Source organism: Monopterus albus, unplaced genomic scaffold, assembly GCF_001952655.1.
Source record: "Monopterus albus unplaced genomic scaffold, M_albus_1.0 scaffold148.1, whole genome shotgun sequence".
Taxonomy (NCBI): domain Eukaryota; kingdom Metazoa; phylum Chordata; class Actinopteri; order Synbranchiformes; family Synbranchidae; genus Monopterus; species Monopterus albus.
This window is the reverse complement of record NW_018128028.1, coordinates 21,055-38,072: the sequence shown is the minus strand read 5'-3', so window position 1 is coordinate 38,072 and position 17,018 is coordinate 21,055. Positions and strand designations below refer to the sequence as shown.

Here is a 17,018-nt window from a genome sequence, read left to right as displayed (position 1 = left end):
CCAGGCGGTACAGCCTGGGAGGAGCTTCGGTATTTTCCCCCTTGTTTCATGCCAGTCTGAAGTGAAGACCCGTTTGCAAACGGAGATATATGGGGAAAGGTGAGTCCATTAATATATGGAAAGCGTTCATTTAGACCTTAAATAAATATTGCGAAGCTAGTTTTGTGACAAAGATGTATTCATGAGGTGCATGGTGACCATTTTTCTGTTCTTTTGCGACACCATAACCTACTGAAACTATCATACTGTATGCGCGTAATTTGGACATGAGATACTCATTTGAAAAGAAGGATGAACAAGTGTCCAAATGATGTATCACAGGACTCTGCTTGTATTGGAGGCAAACGGTTTGCACCTGTCTAATCGGGTGAGAAAGCTTTGAAAGCTTTCTTGGAGACATTTGAATGCGCACTATTTAGTAAATTAATCAAATGGCGACAAATTACGCAAGAACGGAGCATTAGTGCATAATTAAATGGGAAGTTTATCATAATAATTGAATGGTAGTGCTATAGAGTTCAGTACAATCCGTCTGTATTGTAGCGTTCTGTTCCAGCAGGTGTGCGTAACCGATTCGGCAATGGTACAAGCGTGTATTCGAGTCAAAGTTTACCATCGCTGACCATAAAAGAGTGTTTTGACAAATTATTGGTGCTTTGTCAAGTGTATATGTCGCCTGCAGCCTGCCTCATACATCCATACTGTACTGTACATACTGACATACTGAGGGTACACAGGCAGGCTGTACATGTAATTTGGTTTATTGGCAGTGCAGCACTTAAGCTGCCATGACCACGTTGTCAGCGGTCTCAATAGATTCAGAGTTATCCTGCAAGTCATTTTATGGCTTATGATGCTTGTGCGTGCGTGTGCGTGCGTGTATTGTGTGTGTGTATTGTGTATCTTTGTAACACCTGACATTATGATGTACTTAACATCTAAAGGAAGCCATGGGCTTTATCGACACCTTTAATGTCTGGAAAATGCACAACATATAGAGACACATCAGCGTCTACCCAGCTGCAGAGATGACAATGTTATAGATAATATGACAATAAAGTGGTACAATGTCACAAAATAACGTTTACTCCATATTTTTGTGCCAAGATAATTCAGACCTGTTGGCACACAAACAAATACAAATGTGTCCAAGTTCTAATCCTTAAAATCATTTTAACAAAACTTAATCTTTTAAAATCACAGTATTTTGGATTCACTGAACACCTCTTTTTGAGTGTAATGTCACTTAATGTATCTAAGATTCATCTGTAGATCCAGAGACTTAGTTGTTATTTTAAAGTTAACACTGACAATATGGTTTTCAAATATCCCAAATGGTTTTTCTGCATACAGCAGGAACTCTCAGCCTCAGACTGACAAACATGACAAGATAATAAACTACGGCCAGTTTAATAAAAAGGAAAGGTTGTTTTTTTTTTTTTACTGAACTACTGTATTCATCACAGCACCAGTCTAATTAGGTATACCACACAATACAAACTTCATGAGATATAGACTGTGTATGAAAGCTGCAGCACTAATGATGTAGCTTTCAACTGGCTGACTCCTCTTGATCACATTGTTTTCTCCATCATTTTCCTTTCATCTTTATAATAGCACAAGTCTTCATGTTCTTCTGAAATACTGCATGCTGTAACTAAATAAATACTTGTGCCTAGACCAATGCAATTTTTAGTTTAAACACCTCGAGGTAGAGATATGGTCTGTGGTGGTGGTGGGTTGGGTGTACAAAGAGAGCTGATTTCCTATTGATATGTTACTGGAATGCATTTTTAATTTTGGTAGCTTTTCAGAACATCCCTTTCCTCACTGCAATCTTGGGCAATTGTTCTAATAACTTTGCCACATGCTTTAGAAAACTCTTCTAAATTACACTATTTCCTCACTCCCTGATTAAATATAAATAGTTTAATCACAGTATGACATTTACAATGCAAACAGTCCTTTCAATGTGATATTTAGAGATTAATGAAACATCCATCCATCCATCCATTTTCCTCCACTTATCCGGGACCGGGTCGCGGGGGCAGCAGTCTAAGCAAAGATGCCCAGACTTCCCTCTCTCCCCTCCTCCTGGTGGGACATGCCCGGAACACCTCCCTAGGAAGGCGCCCAGGAGGCATCCGAAAGAGATGCCCGAGCCACCTCAGCTGGCTCCTCTCGATGTGGAGGAGCAGCGGTTCTACTCTGAGTTCCTCCCGGGTGACCGAGCTCCTCACCCTATCTCTAAGGGTGCGCCCGGCCGCCAATAGATTTCATTAAAATGTGTATTTAGTTTAGTGGATTAAAATTAGAATTAAAATGAAGACAAGTGGCTGGAGATACCATCTGTATCCCACAGGGGAGGAAGCAGTGGCCAAAAAATGCAGAGCAGAAGTGTTGGGAATTCTAAATCAGGGTGAAAAATTTCAATTAAATCTGCACCTTTGGTTGCAATGAATTTCTTTGTCATTTCTTTTCATAGCTTGTATGAATAACATTCTGCCTGGCCTTTCCCAAATGATTATTTTATCTTAAGTGTTTTCTGTCATCAGGTATTGGCACAGTGTTGATATAATGAGCCCACCAGACATATCCAACAGCACAGGAATAGAGGAGGCTGGTGAAACCGACCCCTGGATTCTATTAAATGACAGTAGTATGGGTTTACATCAGCCTGATTTCCACACAGACATCACCAAGCACCTCGGAGTCCAGATCACTTTGATAGCAGCTTACTCCCTAATCATTCTGCTGGGGCTGCTTGGGAATACTCTCGTCATCTACATGATTATTCGCTACAGAAACATGCGAACAGTGACCAATTTCTTCATAGCTAACCTGGCTCTGGCAGACCTCCTGGTGAACGCTCTCTGCCTGCCCTTCACTCTGGTCTACACTCTGCTAGATGAGTGGAAGTTTGGGGCTGTTTTGTGTCACATGGTGCCCTTTGCGCAGGCCCTGAGCGTGCATGTATCCATTCTTTCCCTGACTGTCATCGCTCTGGAGCGTTACCGCTGCATTGTCTTCCACCTTGGTCAACGCATCACATGGCAATCCAGCTTCTTCATCATGGCATTCATCTGGACTATGTCTGCTGTCTTGGCAGCCCCCTTGGCCATCTTCAGAGAGTACCGCCATGAAGAGATCCCTTCCATCAACCTGCGCATTGCTGTCTGCTCTGAGAAGTGGCCCCATGGGACCAGCAGAGACGGAGTCATCTACAGCCTCTCAATGCTGCTCCTTCAATACATTATTCCTTTAGCTATCATTAGCTATGCCTACATCTGCATCTGGGTCAAACTGAAGAATCATGTCAGCCCATCCAGTCGTAATGACAGCATCATTCGCCGAAAAAAGACTACCAAGATGCTGGCCCTGGTAGTAGTGGTGTTTGCGATCTGCTGGCTGCCGTTCCACATGTTTCAGCTGGCCAGTGATCTGGACCTGGTGCTCAGGTTAAAGGAGTACAAACTGATATACACAGTGTTCCATGTTGTGGCTATGTGTTCGACGTTTACCAACCCTCTCCTGTATGGGTGGATGAATAAAAACTACAGGAACGGCTTCGTCATGGTCTTCCGCTGTGAGGATAAGCCAGATTCTTTCCACCCTGAGTGCTCATTCCGGACACGCTCTCTAAGAGGGCTGACTCTGAATGGTCGTAACGGTGGACAACCCCCCACTGCTGTATGAGATTAACAGAATATGAAATATGATTGCACATTACACGCACCTCTTGTTTGTGGTGTTTGTGGCTCAGAAGTAGCCTTTTGACTTGAATGGTCTGATATGTGTCACTGGAGAAGGCTCAAAGCTTTGCATGCCAGTCACTTTATTTATCTTTCCTTTGTGAATGGTACTAGTGAAAATACATTAAATGTGTTTAAGATATTTACTGGGGTTTTAATTAACTTGTTATAGTGTATAATGTGTTTCTTGTAAATGCAGCGTTCTTAAGTAATGTTCACTTAATTGTGCAATTAATCATGAATTGCATATATCGCCTGTCTGAGGCTAATAATGTGTTTGTACTTACTGAAAGGAAAACAGTGAATATTGTGATGGGAGAACAAGTTAAATTTTTTTCATATTTGTTTTTTCATTTGCTGGCTGTTGGAACATTTAAGTGATTTTTAAGTAATTCAAATGCTGTGTTTGGATGACTTACAATGGTCAAGCTGAGTAACATTTGATTTTTGTCCAAGACATCCAGAGGAGGTAACCGCTGATTTTTTTGCCCAACCAGGAAGTTAATCATGTTCACCTGGCAACCAGCTGCTCCTGATTAGCAGGATGCGGTGTCCAACGGAACAGGACTGAAAACCATTGAACTGCGAGCAACAAGTTCTGAGCAGAATGTGGGCTGCTTTTTTTTTTGGAGGGAGGGGGAGAGAGAAGATGAATGTGTGATTCTGTATTAATTACACTCAGCTGCTAAAGTGTCCTTTGTTGGTGGCCGTTTAATAATGAGCACAGAAAGATTAATCAACCACAGGGCCTCTGGGCACATATAGTGAGCCCCCACTGTACACACAAATCCCTGACTTAATTTGCCACTAAAAAAAAATTATGGTTTGTGTCTCCATGTCCAATAAAGATACCTTGGTTTTAGTAAGTGAACTGAAGTAAGGCAGGAGTAAGATAAATGTCTGTCAGATCCTGTCTGACACGTTGTGTGTTGTGGTGCTTGTTTCCTCCTTACAGGACAGATACACTTTAACTCTGAACCTGACAGCTGGAAACCCATCTATATGTTTCAATGCTGTCTATATAGAGAGAAATTAGAATTTTTATTTCAAAAGTGAGGTTTATTATAGTTAGCCATAAACTTTCAGACATGTTGAACAATAAAAGATTGACAGGGTCCAGACTCCAGCCAATAAAAGATTTAATGAATAAGTAGCTACACAAATGTAGCCAACGCAGTGTCATTCATACACACACACACACACACACACACACACACACACACACACACACACACACATATTACTGGTCTCATGGTTTAGCCCCTCTTCCTTCATGTGCTGTAGATTATTGTAGAAGCTATCAGAACTACAGCAGACAGACACAGGCTTAGACCCATGGCATTTGGGCTAATGTGTGAACATTTAGCTGTGGACTAGATTTAGAAGTATTTAGATATACGCCTATCCTCCATTCTAGTATTCTACAAGGGATGTATTTCATAAATCGCATGATATGGTCAGAATATTATTATTACCTTTGAGTTGAAAATAAATGTTGGTTTTCAGGGCTTTTTTGATGACCCTTAACCCATATTGATAATCTTGTAAAGATATTAAAACCTAGATTAGTTCAGTTTTAAACAATGTTTCAGAAAAAATCTTGTTTCTTTGACATTTCTAACAGTCTTGAGCTATGGTGACACATTACTTTGCAGGCTTGACCCTGTCTACCACTCCTCCTTATGTTTTATTTTAAATTCTGGAACAATAACTCATTGCTGCAATTTATATAGGTTAAGTGGGTGGACCTCACTAAAAATTTGATGTACACTTTGTTTATCTTTAAAGCTATACTTGGGAAAACTTTCTGGGTATGTTTGTGTGAAAAGTTTTCTTTTGCTTCCAGTAGCTATCACACAATATCAACCAGATGGATTACCTGCAGTGTACCTAGAGTCTGCTCTGAATTTGGAAAAGCAGCATTTTCACTTTATGCACCTTGGCCTTGGAATAATCTACAAGAATAACTTGACCTGAAAACATTACCCCCCATATAAGATATTCAAATACCATATCGAAGAAATACTTCAGGAGGAATGCAAATGTAGCTGCTTTAAATGACTAGGCCTTATTTTTATATTTCATAAATCATGCTTTACTGTGTAATGTGTGACTGATATGTATGATGTAGGCCTATGATATTATCTGACCCTCTTGTGAGAATGTCTTGCGAGGCCAGGTCTCTTTTGCAAAAGAGATAATGTATGTCAAGAGACTTCCTGGTTAAATAAAGGCTAAATAAAAAGATAGCACTCTGAGTTATTTAGACAAACACACACACACACACACACAGAGAGAGAGAGAGACGCACAAAAACATTCTTCACCGGAACAAGACTCCTAAAAGCCGTGTGTGACCGTCCACCATAGCTGTGCGCAGTCACCTGCTGCCCTCTACTGTTCAAGATGTGTCCTACATGTACAGCCCATACCGGATGTACCGTACATGTTTGACCTTCCCTCTGGTCCGAGTCACGTTTGACACGATTTATCGTGGCTGAATGGTGAAGTTCATGCCGACAGGAGTATAAACCGCAAATACTTCTTTTTCGAATGGTGTCGCCATACAGGTAACCGTGCTGGCCTGTGAAATTAACTAAAAAATGTGCTTAGCTGAATCTCGGTCAAACAAATTTCTGGATAGCACGTTAACCATTGATTCGTGTGGTTCTCTCATGCTAGGCTAACGTTAGCTCGAGCTAACGTTAGCCAACGTTAGCCTAGGAAGCAGTGCGGACGTGATAAATGGGACAGGAAAGTTAATGTTATCTGATGTTAGCATCTCACATATCGATAGTCATTAGTCTGTGTTCAGTACGTTACGTAGCCCGTTCTCTGTCATACCAGGAGACTCGGTGCTGTGTTTGTGAGGTAATACTGTGGTGTTTTGTCTTTGTCTTAAAGCTGTCATGCGGCTATGTTAAATGGGAAGTTAGGGGAAAGTATTTCTCTGTTAACGGTAATGAATTAAATCGGGTGTTTGAACATTTCTAAACAAATCTTTTCTTTGTGCATTACTTGTCTTGCTTGTTGACATTTGTCACCACTATTCCCAGGTCTGACCTGATCTTTGAACATGGCATATGTTTTGTACCTCTGCAGGGTATTACCGGAGTAAACAGGGCACAATGGTGAAATATTTCTGCTGCCCAGGTTTGCTCAAAAGCACCTGGGACCAAGTTTGTGTTGCTTTTTGGCAACGATATCCCAACCCATACAGGTGAGTAGTGCATGTATGCACACACCTTTACCTCTGATCTTGCTTAAACCTATCTGTCCAAAGTTCATTGTAGAAATAATCTATGGCTTTGTACACTGAGAAGGTTGAGCAGTGGTGGAAAGTGACTGTTACTCAAGCAGTGTACTTAGGTACAGTTTTTCAGGTACTTGTACATCACTGTATTCATTTTAAGGGAAGTTACTTTATTTGTACCTGTAGGTAATTTTGCAGCAAGATAACGCACAAACAAATATGACATAATACAACACAATAAACCACGATAAAAGTACTCAAGGCTCCACCAATCAGGACATAAATGAGATGGAGAAATGTCAATAGCAATCACTCAGAATAACTAAATAGGTAACAAATATCACTGCAACTTATTAATCTTGGTGACAGCAGCAGGAACAGAGAGCCATTATTTTAACAGCTAGTTATGTTTAAGCTTAGGATTTTACATACAAAACATACATTATGATGAACTGAAAAAAGATATTGTTTGAGAAATAATACTAACACTCAGACAGAGGCCCTTCTGTCAGCTAATTAGTATCCTGATTTTAGTTTTAATACTTCAAGTACATTGAGATGCTAATACTTTTGAACTTCTACTTAAGTAATAACATGAATACCTGTAATAGTGCACTTTAATAGTATTGTATTGCTACTTTGGCTCAAGAACGGGTTTCAAGATCAAAATCTTTTATTGTCAATTCACTATATGTGCAGGACATACAGAAAATCAAAATACTGTTTCTCTCTCACCTAATATTGAATACCATCCCGTTTAGGAAACTAAAATGGAATAAAAGTAGAGTAAAAATTGAATAAAAAGAATAAGAAAACTAAATCACAGTGATTATGATAAAACTAAATGGTACAACTTAATAGGCTATGACTCAAACCATGTACAATCAGTGACAGTAGTGCAAATAATAACAAGATTGTCAGATGGTTGTGAGATTGAGATGCAAATGGACAGTAGTGTAAATGACCAACAGCAGCAGATATGATGTAAAAAGAGTCAGCAGCAGATTTACATGTAATATAACAAGAAGGGGGAATGTACTTGGTTTGTGCAAAACAGCAGAGGTAGTCTTTTTATGTTCTGTGGTGGGTCACAGTCCAGGGGGGCAGGGGGCAGAGGCGGGGAGGTAATGGACACTTCAACACTTCTTCTACTGAAGGTCAGTAGGCTGTTTCTCCAGCAGCAGTGATGTGGTATGCAGCAGATGGGAAGTTTATTTCTTAGTTTCTTATATGCAAATATTTGCAGTTTTTTTTCTTTTCAGTTGTAAAATTAATGTCTGGTTTTTGAACAGTTGATTGGAGGCTTTGTGTCACTTTGGGAATGAGTAATAGGAATTTCCTCTGTTTTCTGTTTCTATATAGACTAAATGATGTTGACTAATTAAAGAAAATAATTGCCAGGTGTATCATTCGTTACAGTCCCCCCACAGAGTTTTATATTCATAGCATATTCTACCGTCCCACAGTAACCATGTTTTGACGGAGGACATCATTTTCCGAGAGGTTACGCCAACCAACTGCCTCATTTCCAGACGTCTGTTAACCAAAACTAGCCGAGCGCCTCGGTGGATGGAGCGGTACCTTCCAAAGCACATGGCGAGCTCAGCATACATCATTGAGGACTCCATTGTGGACCCTCAGAAAAGGACCATAACCACACTAACATGGAACATAAGCCACGCTCGCCTCATGGTACCCTAAGATTTGCCTCCATAAGTGCTCAGTATTGCTTGATGTAAAAACATAGCCTCTTGTTGCCTTTCTTCATATTTTACTCTCTGCTGCAGTCGGTGGAGGAGCGGTGCGAGTACCGAGTGAATCCTGAGAACAGCAGCTGGACTGAGATAAAAAGAGAAGCTTGGATCTCTTCCACTGTCTATGGGCTGTCTAGAGCTATTCAGGTCAGTAGAGTAAAGTGGAGCACCACACTGCATAAAAGCTCAGCGAAAGTGGCATAGAGCACTCGCCTGCCTTTCATTCTGCAATTGGTAACATGATGCACAGTGTTGAGATGCAGCAGCTGAGCATTTGAAGCCATCTGCCAAGAATTAGGTTGCTGAACAATTTATGACATAGAATTAGAATGATTTATTTATTTATTGTTGCCTTGCTCTGACAGCACATGCTAGTAAAGATGTGTTTTAGGTTGTTGAGTTTTTTTTCTGTCCTGGTTGACGGTATGTCTTCTCTCTTCAGGAATTTGGTCTTGCGAGGTTCAAGAATAGTGTTACAAAGACCATGAAGGGCTTTGAACATGTGCTGGCCAAATTGCAAGGTAAATTGTCATCAAATTACTCACTTGTTATTCATCTGTATTTATGTAGTTTAAACACACATCTACACATGGGATCCAAACAGGAATAACATCAGTAATTAGTGCATTGCATTGACTGATGGAACAAAGGCGTCATTAGTGTTATTCCTAACGTGTGTGCTGTTGTAACAAGTCAAAATATCAACTGCGATAAAAGGAGTGTGCTGGTGCTAGATAGGCTGTTAAGATTCAAGTTAGCAGATGAAAACGTATAAATGTAAGTTAGCAGATGAAAACGTATAAATGTTTGATGGGAAATTAAAGGACAATTGATGATGCTCATTAAACAAACACGTCAGCCAAATCCTAAATACAAAGAAGCTTTCGCTGTCAGCACAGTGGGACTGCCTTTTGTGTGTCAAAGCTCTGGAGATTTGGATGAAAAGTGCATTTCATGTGCACTTTTACATTTCAGCTCCATCTTGCAAGTGCAGTATAACTTAATACTTTTAAAGAAAAAGTTTAAATATTAGTAGCTTTGTTGCAAGTCACTAGTTTGGAAACAGTTAAAGTAGAGCTATTCCGTTTTCAGCCACACCATGTGATTTCAGTTTGCAAGGAGGCAGTGTAAAAATCTAAAAAGCAGAACATGTTGAGTTTTTGTTGTTTGTTTGTTTTGGGGGTTGATTAAATGGATTAGAATTTAAAATTCACAGAACATTTGAAATCTTTACATTTTCACTCACTATGGTAGTTTGGTTGAAGCTAATTGAAAGGCAAAGCAAAATACAAATAATATATTAAGTGTATCTACCAAACCCTGGTAGCTGATGCCATAAGTCCTGTAAGATTAATATTTTATTTTATTTTCATTTCCAGGTGAAACTCCATCAAGAACCTTAGCAGAAACGGCGACAGAGCGGGCGAGAGAGACCGCACTGGCCGCTAAGGAGAAAGCCAAAGACCTGGCCACACACGCCCAGAAGAAACAATACGTGTGATGAACTCTATGAGTCGCAGGTTCTGCAGCCACTGATACTGGGACAGATGTATCTTTACCGTCTCTCATTATTCAGTCAGATCGAGGAGAGACAAGCTGATCCCAGCCGCGAGTAGGCAGCTTTGTGAAGGAGCATCTAACTTAAATGGTGGGTGGACCATAAAAAGCCTGAGCCAAGAGCCTGTTCCAGCCTCCCTGTGCACATCACGCTGAATTTACTATACCTCTGATACCAACTCATCTCAGTGTTTACCAGAGATAGAGATCTTATACAAGAACAGTTGAACTGGGTGCCATAAAATGAACATGCTCTGCTAGCCTTGATAGTGTTCCTCAGATTTTTACTCAGTGTTTGTTTTACTCTTTTCCTTTGAGTACGTCATGTTATGCTGTAATCACTTCATATTATGAACAGCTTCTTTCAGAAGCTTTGGTTAGTATCCGATGGAATATACGATTAATGCAAATTCATGTTCAGTTCAACCAGTTGCTCCTTTTTCATCTACCAAGACTGACTGACTGATTCAGGTTGAACTTCGCTAACTGAGGAAGGGTCCATATTGTTGGCAGCCACTGAAAAATACTTCCTTAGCACTCCTGTTATTGCACAGTCCCTTTATTGTACATTCAGCTTAGACCTGATGGAACCAATGAAACTCGTTGGTACTTAGTCCATCACATTTAATATCTTGTCAATAAATGGACAGTTTCTTTGTAACTAGCATGCTGTCATGTCTTTGTTCCCAGCCTGAGAGACGGGACACCTACAAGGAGTTGCAGGGTGAATCTGAGGGGTTGCTTAACAGAATGGTAAAGAAAAGATTTGATGTTTATCACTGTACATCAATAGATCCTGTAAAAACAGCACATAAATATAGAAAATATTTATTCATATAAAAAGCTTACACCAGTACAAAAATGCTACATAATATTACTGGGCAGAGAGATGAATGCAAACAGAGGATAATAAGGCATCTTGCATATACAAAAGTGAAGAGAAAAAGCACCTTCAGTTATTAAATATATAGCAATGAATATTGTACAGTACATACTTGTAATACAGCACAGGTTGTGTAGTCATTACAAGTAGATATTACCTGCTTGACAGTGGTGAATGCATTGCATGCATAATTAACACTTCAATTGATACATGCACAAGCACTGAAACGAATGGCTGCGATAACACTTCTCAGAAACTCCAGTTAATACTAGAAATACTAATGCTCTCTTTTACTTAATCACTGAGTGAATCATGTAGAATACACCAGATTAATATTTGGCACTGTTAATTGCTGGATATTAATGTGCAAATATGACCAGTTCATTTTGACGTACCCAGTCTTTTTGAGACGAAACAAGTGCAACGTGTTGGCGTTTTGTGCAACAGAAGAATAGCATATGTGACTGAACTTGCAAAGGGGCAATACAAAACAGCACAGACTAATGTATAAGTGCATGCTACGCATGGCATTACTGAAATATAAACTTAGTGCTAAGAAGAAGCTGTATAGAATAACAAACCAAATCTGATTTAAGGCAGAATTCAGTAGAGATGTACTGTGGCAAAGAATAAGAGTTTTAAAAGCCCTTACAGATGAATGAACAGATCTCGTGGCTTTGGAAAACAAAATGCCACTCATGGTTGATACCAGAAAATACATATGCTTAATGATACATCCATCCCAGCCCAGTGATTTTAACAGCTATTCAGTGCAAATGGACAGAGCTCACTCATACCCACCATTATGGTTTAGGTTGCAGCCTGTCGTACTTTAAAGACTATGTCAAAAGTGACTCCTGTTAAAAAAAAAAAGTGTTCAGTTGTACAGTAACATCTCTCTCTTCTCCTTTGTCCTTTGCTTGTTTTTGGAATATCTTCTCTTTCTGTACACCTGTTGACATTAACTGAGTTACCGCGGGTTTGCCACCGTCATAGCCAGGCTTTGTCCACGCTGGAATAACAGTGGTCTGCATCAGTGTGTGTAATGCTCAGTATGCCAGAGTCCACACAGTCAAACATGATGCTCTCCACATCAACCTCCACGTCCTCTGTAATGGAACCAAAGATCAAATCCATGAGCAGAAGGAAATGCGAAAACATTCACCTGTCGCATCATAGGTTTAAACTAGGACTGAAACATTATCACTATATACATTATTATTTCTATCAGCAGACCCAGAACCAGCCTGATTTTACATATAAAACAATCACGTGAATGTTTAATAGGATGTGTTCCATGATTATGCATCACAGCAGACAAAACGTAGAGCATAACTACTTTATAACAAGAATGTGGTTTTGATGGAAATCACTGTCACTCCAATTTCCACTTAAACAATAATTCAACAATTTGATAAATATGGCTTTTTTGCTTTCTTTACTGAGTGGGATGTAAAAATTGATACCACTCCCTTAACAGACACTGTACAATCCCTTTAAATATTATTAACACGCTGAATCATTTGTGTTTTAACGAGCGGTGATATTTTGGACTATTTCTTTTCCCAGTAACTTCCTGGACTCTGCTGGTTTCAGCTTCATAGTGGTGACAAGAAAGCAAGTAAGAGCAGTTACCAAAATGCATTATGAGAATGGTTTCAATGTGACAGAAAACAAAAGTCCTCCAGCTGTGCTTACTATAACAGAAGCAGAACACCCGGAAGTGCACCCTACCTGCATCGGCCTATGCCACGGCTTGTTAGCGATTAGTGGTAAGAGTCACTTGTCTGTCTGAGAGACCTACCTCTGTCAGAGTCTGACCTCTCGGACGACTTGCTTGACCCTTGACTGTCGTTCCTCATCCTCTCTGTGCCTCGCTGCAGCTGCTCCAGTCGAACCTGCAGCTCTCTCTGCTCCCAGCGCAGGCGGCCCTTCAACTGCTCTGCACGCTTATCCTGCTCCTGCAGCTTCTGAAATTGGAAGTCACAAAGAGAAACATGTGAGCGGTACCCAAACATTAGGCACACCAAAGACATGACAGCACTGGTCTACAACCAAAATATATCTGAAACAATAATAATCAATCTTTGCTAATTCTGGGCCACTGGAAACAAAAATGATATCTAAAACTGGTGATTGGCTCCGGTTTGTAAAATATGGCAGTGGCAATGTTTGGGTTTTGCTTGAAAATGATTGAACTTTGTCAGCCCTGCAATGGATTGGCGACCTGTCCAGGGTGTACCCCGCCTTCGCCCGATTGCCAGCCGGGATTGGCTCCGGCCCCACCCGTGACCCCGTTCAGGGACTAAGCGGTAGAAAATGAATGAATGAATGATTGAACTTTGTCAACATCATGGCACCACATATGGCCACCTCAGTGATGTGCTCTAGTGTTGTTGTTTTTGTTAGTCTCTTGCAACCCATCTCGGATTACTTTCACCAGAGGTGAGCTGTTGAACATCCAACAATTCACTCTGAACACCTTCTCTCTCGTCTTTATGGATGGGGTAAATTGTTGGACATTTTGGCCGGCCGAGCAGCAGCACTCCTCAGGACCTACAAGAGGAGCCGCAGGGGAAAGCGAGCCAGCGCCCTAGTCAAGCTACAACAGTGGGGCCTCCGAACGCTGCTCCTGGCTATCCAATCACCAAACCTCTGCTCTCTAGCCAACAAAATGGGCAAACTGCTTCTTAATGACAGGACTAATTCTGACTTCTCACGATCGGCAGCCTTGTGCTTTGTCAAGATGTGGCTAAATGACTCGACCCCAGATGACGCTGTTACACTCCCGGGTTACCCATGAACTGCCCAAATACAGACAGCATGTCAGTTGTCCCACTAGAGACAAAAACACCTTGAGCCACTACTACATGGTAATAAAGGACGCCTATCGCTCTGTCCCCCACGCAGCCCCTGGACTCTCTGATCACTGCATGGTCCATCTTAAACTAACCTATAGACAGAAACTTAAAGCTATGAAACCTGTGGTCAAAACGGTGACGAGATGGACCGAGCAGGTAAAATCAAGGCTACAGGCCTGCTTTGATTGCACAGATTGGAGTGTATTTGAGGCTGCGTCTACAGACCTGGAAAAACTCAATGACACTGTGACATCATACATCAGCTTTTGTGAGAATGACGAACTGGTGTACAGACAGGAGGGTGAACAGCTGGCCGTGTGGTGCAGTCGCAACAGCCTGGAGCTGAACACGCTCAAAACAGCAGAGATGACAGTAGACTTTGGGGGAGCCCCCCCCCCTCTTCAGCGGCTCTGTATCAGCAGTGGAGTCCTTCAAATTCCGGGGCTCCACTGTCTCCCAGAACCTGAAGTGAATGTCCAACATCAGCTCCATCATCAAGAAGGTGCAGCAGAGGATGTACTTCCTGCGCCAGCTCAGGAAGTTCAACCTGCCCCAGGAGGTGCTGATACAGTTCTGCAGAGGAATCATCGAGTCTGTTCTCTGCACCTCCATTACTGTGTGGTTTGGATCAGCAACCAAACAGGACTGGAACAGACTCCAGAGAACAGTTCCGACAGCAGAAAAGATCATCGGTGCCAGCATGCCCTCCATGGAGGACATGTGCACCTCAGGAGTCAAGGGGGTCAAGAGGAGGGCAGAGAAGATTTATGCAGACCCCTCACATCCTGGACACAAACTGTATGAAATCCTCCCTTCTGAACGGCGCTACACTGTGCACTGTGCACCAAGACAACCAGGCACAAGGACAGTTTCTTCCCCCACCCCATCACTCTGATTAACAGTTAACTGTGACTGAAGCAACTGGACTCAGCAACCACTGCAGCACTGCAATATCTGTAAAAAGCACTGCTACATGTACCAGTCTGATCAATCGAAATGTGTATATACACACAAGAACAGTTTTTTCCCCTGGGCCATCACTGTCTCTCCTCATTCTCACACACCTCCCCTACCTTTGATTGCACCAGCTTTATTGTCTGTTGCCTAAAACACACCGAGAGTCTCTGTGCCAGAGAGGAATTCCTTGTATACTTGACATACTTGGCGATTAAAGCTGATTCTGATTCTGAAATTACAGAAGGAAAGATCTGTGAGCAAAACCAGAAACTGTGGTTTGTAACCAAGGGACTGTCAGTGCAATGCTAGGGTGCTGTTGTTTACCTTTATGTGAAGTTGGGCTCGTCTCAGCAGGTTGAGGGTGGTGTTCCTCATCGAGTCAGATGAGAATGGGACTTGTTTTTTGAGCTGCTCCAGGCAGTGCCTCAGCTGAGCACGTCTACAACATACCACAAACACCAACTGATGCTGCTGATCCGTCCGTATTTAAGACTGTGACAAGACTGCCACCATAAAAAGTGTCTATTACCCTGATATGCTATATGCAACTATGAACTTTGAAAATGTTCTGTCATTTATTGTAGTGACATATATTCATTACCTGTTTTTTTCCAGCTCGTTGTGAACTGACCTGCAATTTACAGGAAGAGACTGTTTTAGCTCTGAAACAGGTTCCTGACTATAACTGCTGCTTAACATTGACAGGTATTCATATTGAAAGGATGCTTTATCAAAACTGAAAATCTGACATGACAGTCACACCCTCTTGTCAGTTGTTTGTTATGTAATGTATTTACCTATTTCCACCAGTAGATATGTTTTTGCTGGTCTGTTTGCTTCTCTTGTGAGAGTGGCCTGAAGTGACAGGCAACACTGACGCATATCCATGTTCTGCCTCTGTGTAGGAAACAAGCAACAGATGTGTTACAACATAGTCGTGGGATAAATTACTGTGTAGCCTTCAAGCTGAAATGTTCAACATAACGCTGGACGTTTTGCTTTTGGCGCCATCACACACTACTTGTTCACTGTTATAAAAGTGGCTTTACGGTCTCACACATTCCAACAGTAAACATTTTGTCTACAGATCGTAAACAATGAATGAAACGTCTAGTGTAGCTTTTCCGTGGCGCTTTTATTCGCCGTTGCGGGCGCACAGCGCCGCTCGGATTCATTTTCAAATTGCTCCAGCTTGGCGCCTTTGAGCACAACGATGGAACCGATATGTAGGTCACTGAGTCAAATGGGAAAAGTCGCCTAAAACACCCTTCTAGTAAAACAATCTCCGTAATATCTCGAACAACTACGACATGTTCTGTCTTTATATTATTTTTGCACGCATTGTTATTGTCGTTTCATTGTGCATTTTGCTGATTTAACAATAACTAATCAACTTCCTCCCTTGTAACCTGGCAGTTGTCAAAAATACTTACCTCGTTCTCTTCTCTCCAGAAACTCGGCAGCCCGAAGAAGCACCTGGATATTGCAAACATTCATTTCCATTATTATTTCTGTTGAGACGAAACAACCTCGGAAAAACAACCTCCTATTATACAAGCGTCTGTAGCCTGAAGTAAAGAGGACGTATCCGTGTTACGTCGCCAATGCACAAAACCCCACTGGTGTTGCCTTAAACTGCTGCACGTAAGCTCGGACATGTGAAACGACTGTCACAAGTACGATCCAGCGGGGACAAGATTTTGTCGGAAATATATTTTTAAAAGTGTAATTTAAAACACTATCTTCTGTTTGTTCACTTGGGTTTACTATTTTACATAACTGCATTAACGTAAACATTATGTAAAGGAATGATCCCCTCTGTTGTAATATTGCTGAAGGCATTTGAAGGCATCGAGAGAAAACGTAAAACGTCGTTGTCAAACCCCCTTCTCCTCCTCCCCTCTCACTGCATCTTTGTTTGTCAAGCATTGATATGTCATGTGCCAATGTATTGTAGCGAAATCCTACACAGTTTATAATGTGATCGTCTGTGAATTAAAGT

At 41.3% G+C, this 17,018-nt stretch overlaps 3 protein-coding genes across 4 annotated transcripts; 2 read left to right on the top strand and 1 right to left on the bottom strand.

Moving 5' to 3' along the window:
* npy7r (neuropeptide Y receptor Y7) lies at positions 1-4,949 on the top strand. Its single transcript, XM_020614621.1, has 2 exons — positions 1-99; positions 2,556-4,949. The coding sequence occupies exon 2, from the start codon at positions 2,578-2,580 to the stop codon at positions 3,694-3,696; it is 1,119 nt and encodes a 372-aa protein (XP_020470277.1). The 5' UTR covers positions 1-99; positions 2,556-2,577; the 3' UTR covers positions 3,697-4,949.
* Positions 4,950-6,191: 1,242 nt separating this feature from the next.
* On the top strand, positions 6,192-10,976 carry prelid1a (PRELI domain containing 1a). 2 transcript variants are annotated; one of them, XM_020614659.1, is made up of 6 exons: positions 6,192-6,321; positions 6,854-6,971; positions 8,471-8,696; positions 8,792-8,905; positions 9,201-9,279; positions 10,138-10,976. In XM_020614659.1, the coding sequence occupies exons 2-6, from the start codon at positions 6,880-6,882 to the stop codon at positions 10,257-10,259; spliced, it is 633 nt and encodes a 210-aa protein (XP_020470315.1). In that variant the 5' UTR covers positions 6,192-6,321; positions 6,854-6,879; the 3' UTR covers positions 10,260-10,976. The 2 variants fall into 2 exon arrangements, with proteins under 2 accessions (XP_020470315.1, XP_020470316.1); XM_020614660.1 differs by lacking the exon at positions 6,192-6,321 and adding an exon at positions 6,521-6,622.
* An 87-nt stretch (positions 10,977-11,063) lies between these two features.
* Positions 11,064-16,605, bottom strand: mxd3 (MAX dimerization protein 3). The gene is made up of 6 exons (XM_020614662.1): positions 16,450-16,605; positions 15,814-15,913; positions 15,618-15,647; positions 15,341-15,455; positions 13,003-13,168; positions 11,064-12,307 (listed from the first exon to the last, which is right to left on the bottom strand). The coding sequence occupies exons 1-6, from the start codon at positions 16,517-16,519 to the stop codon at positions 12,189-12,191; spliced, it is 600 nt and encodes a 199-aa protein (XP_020470318.1). The 5' UTR covers positions 16,520-16,605; the 3' UTR covers positions 11,064-12,188.
* Between the last annotated feature and the right edge of the window lie 413 nt (positions 16,606-17,018).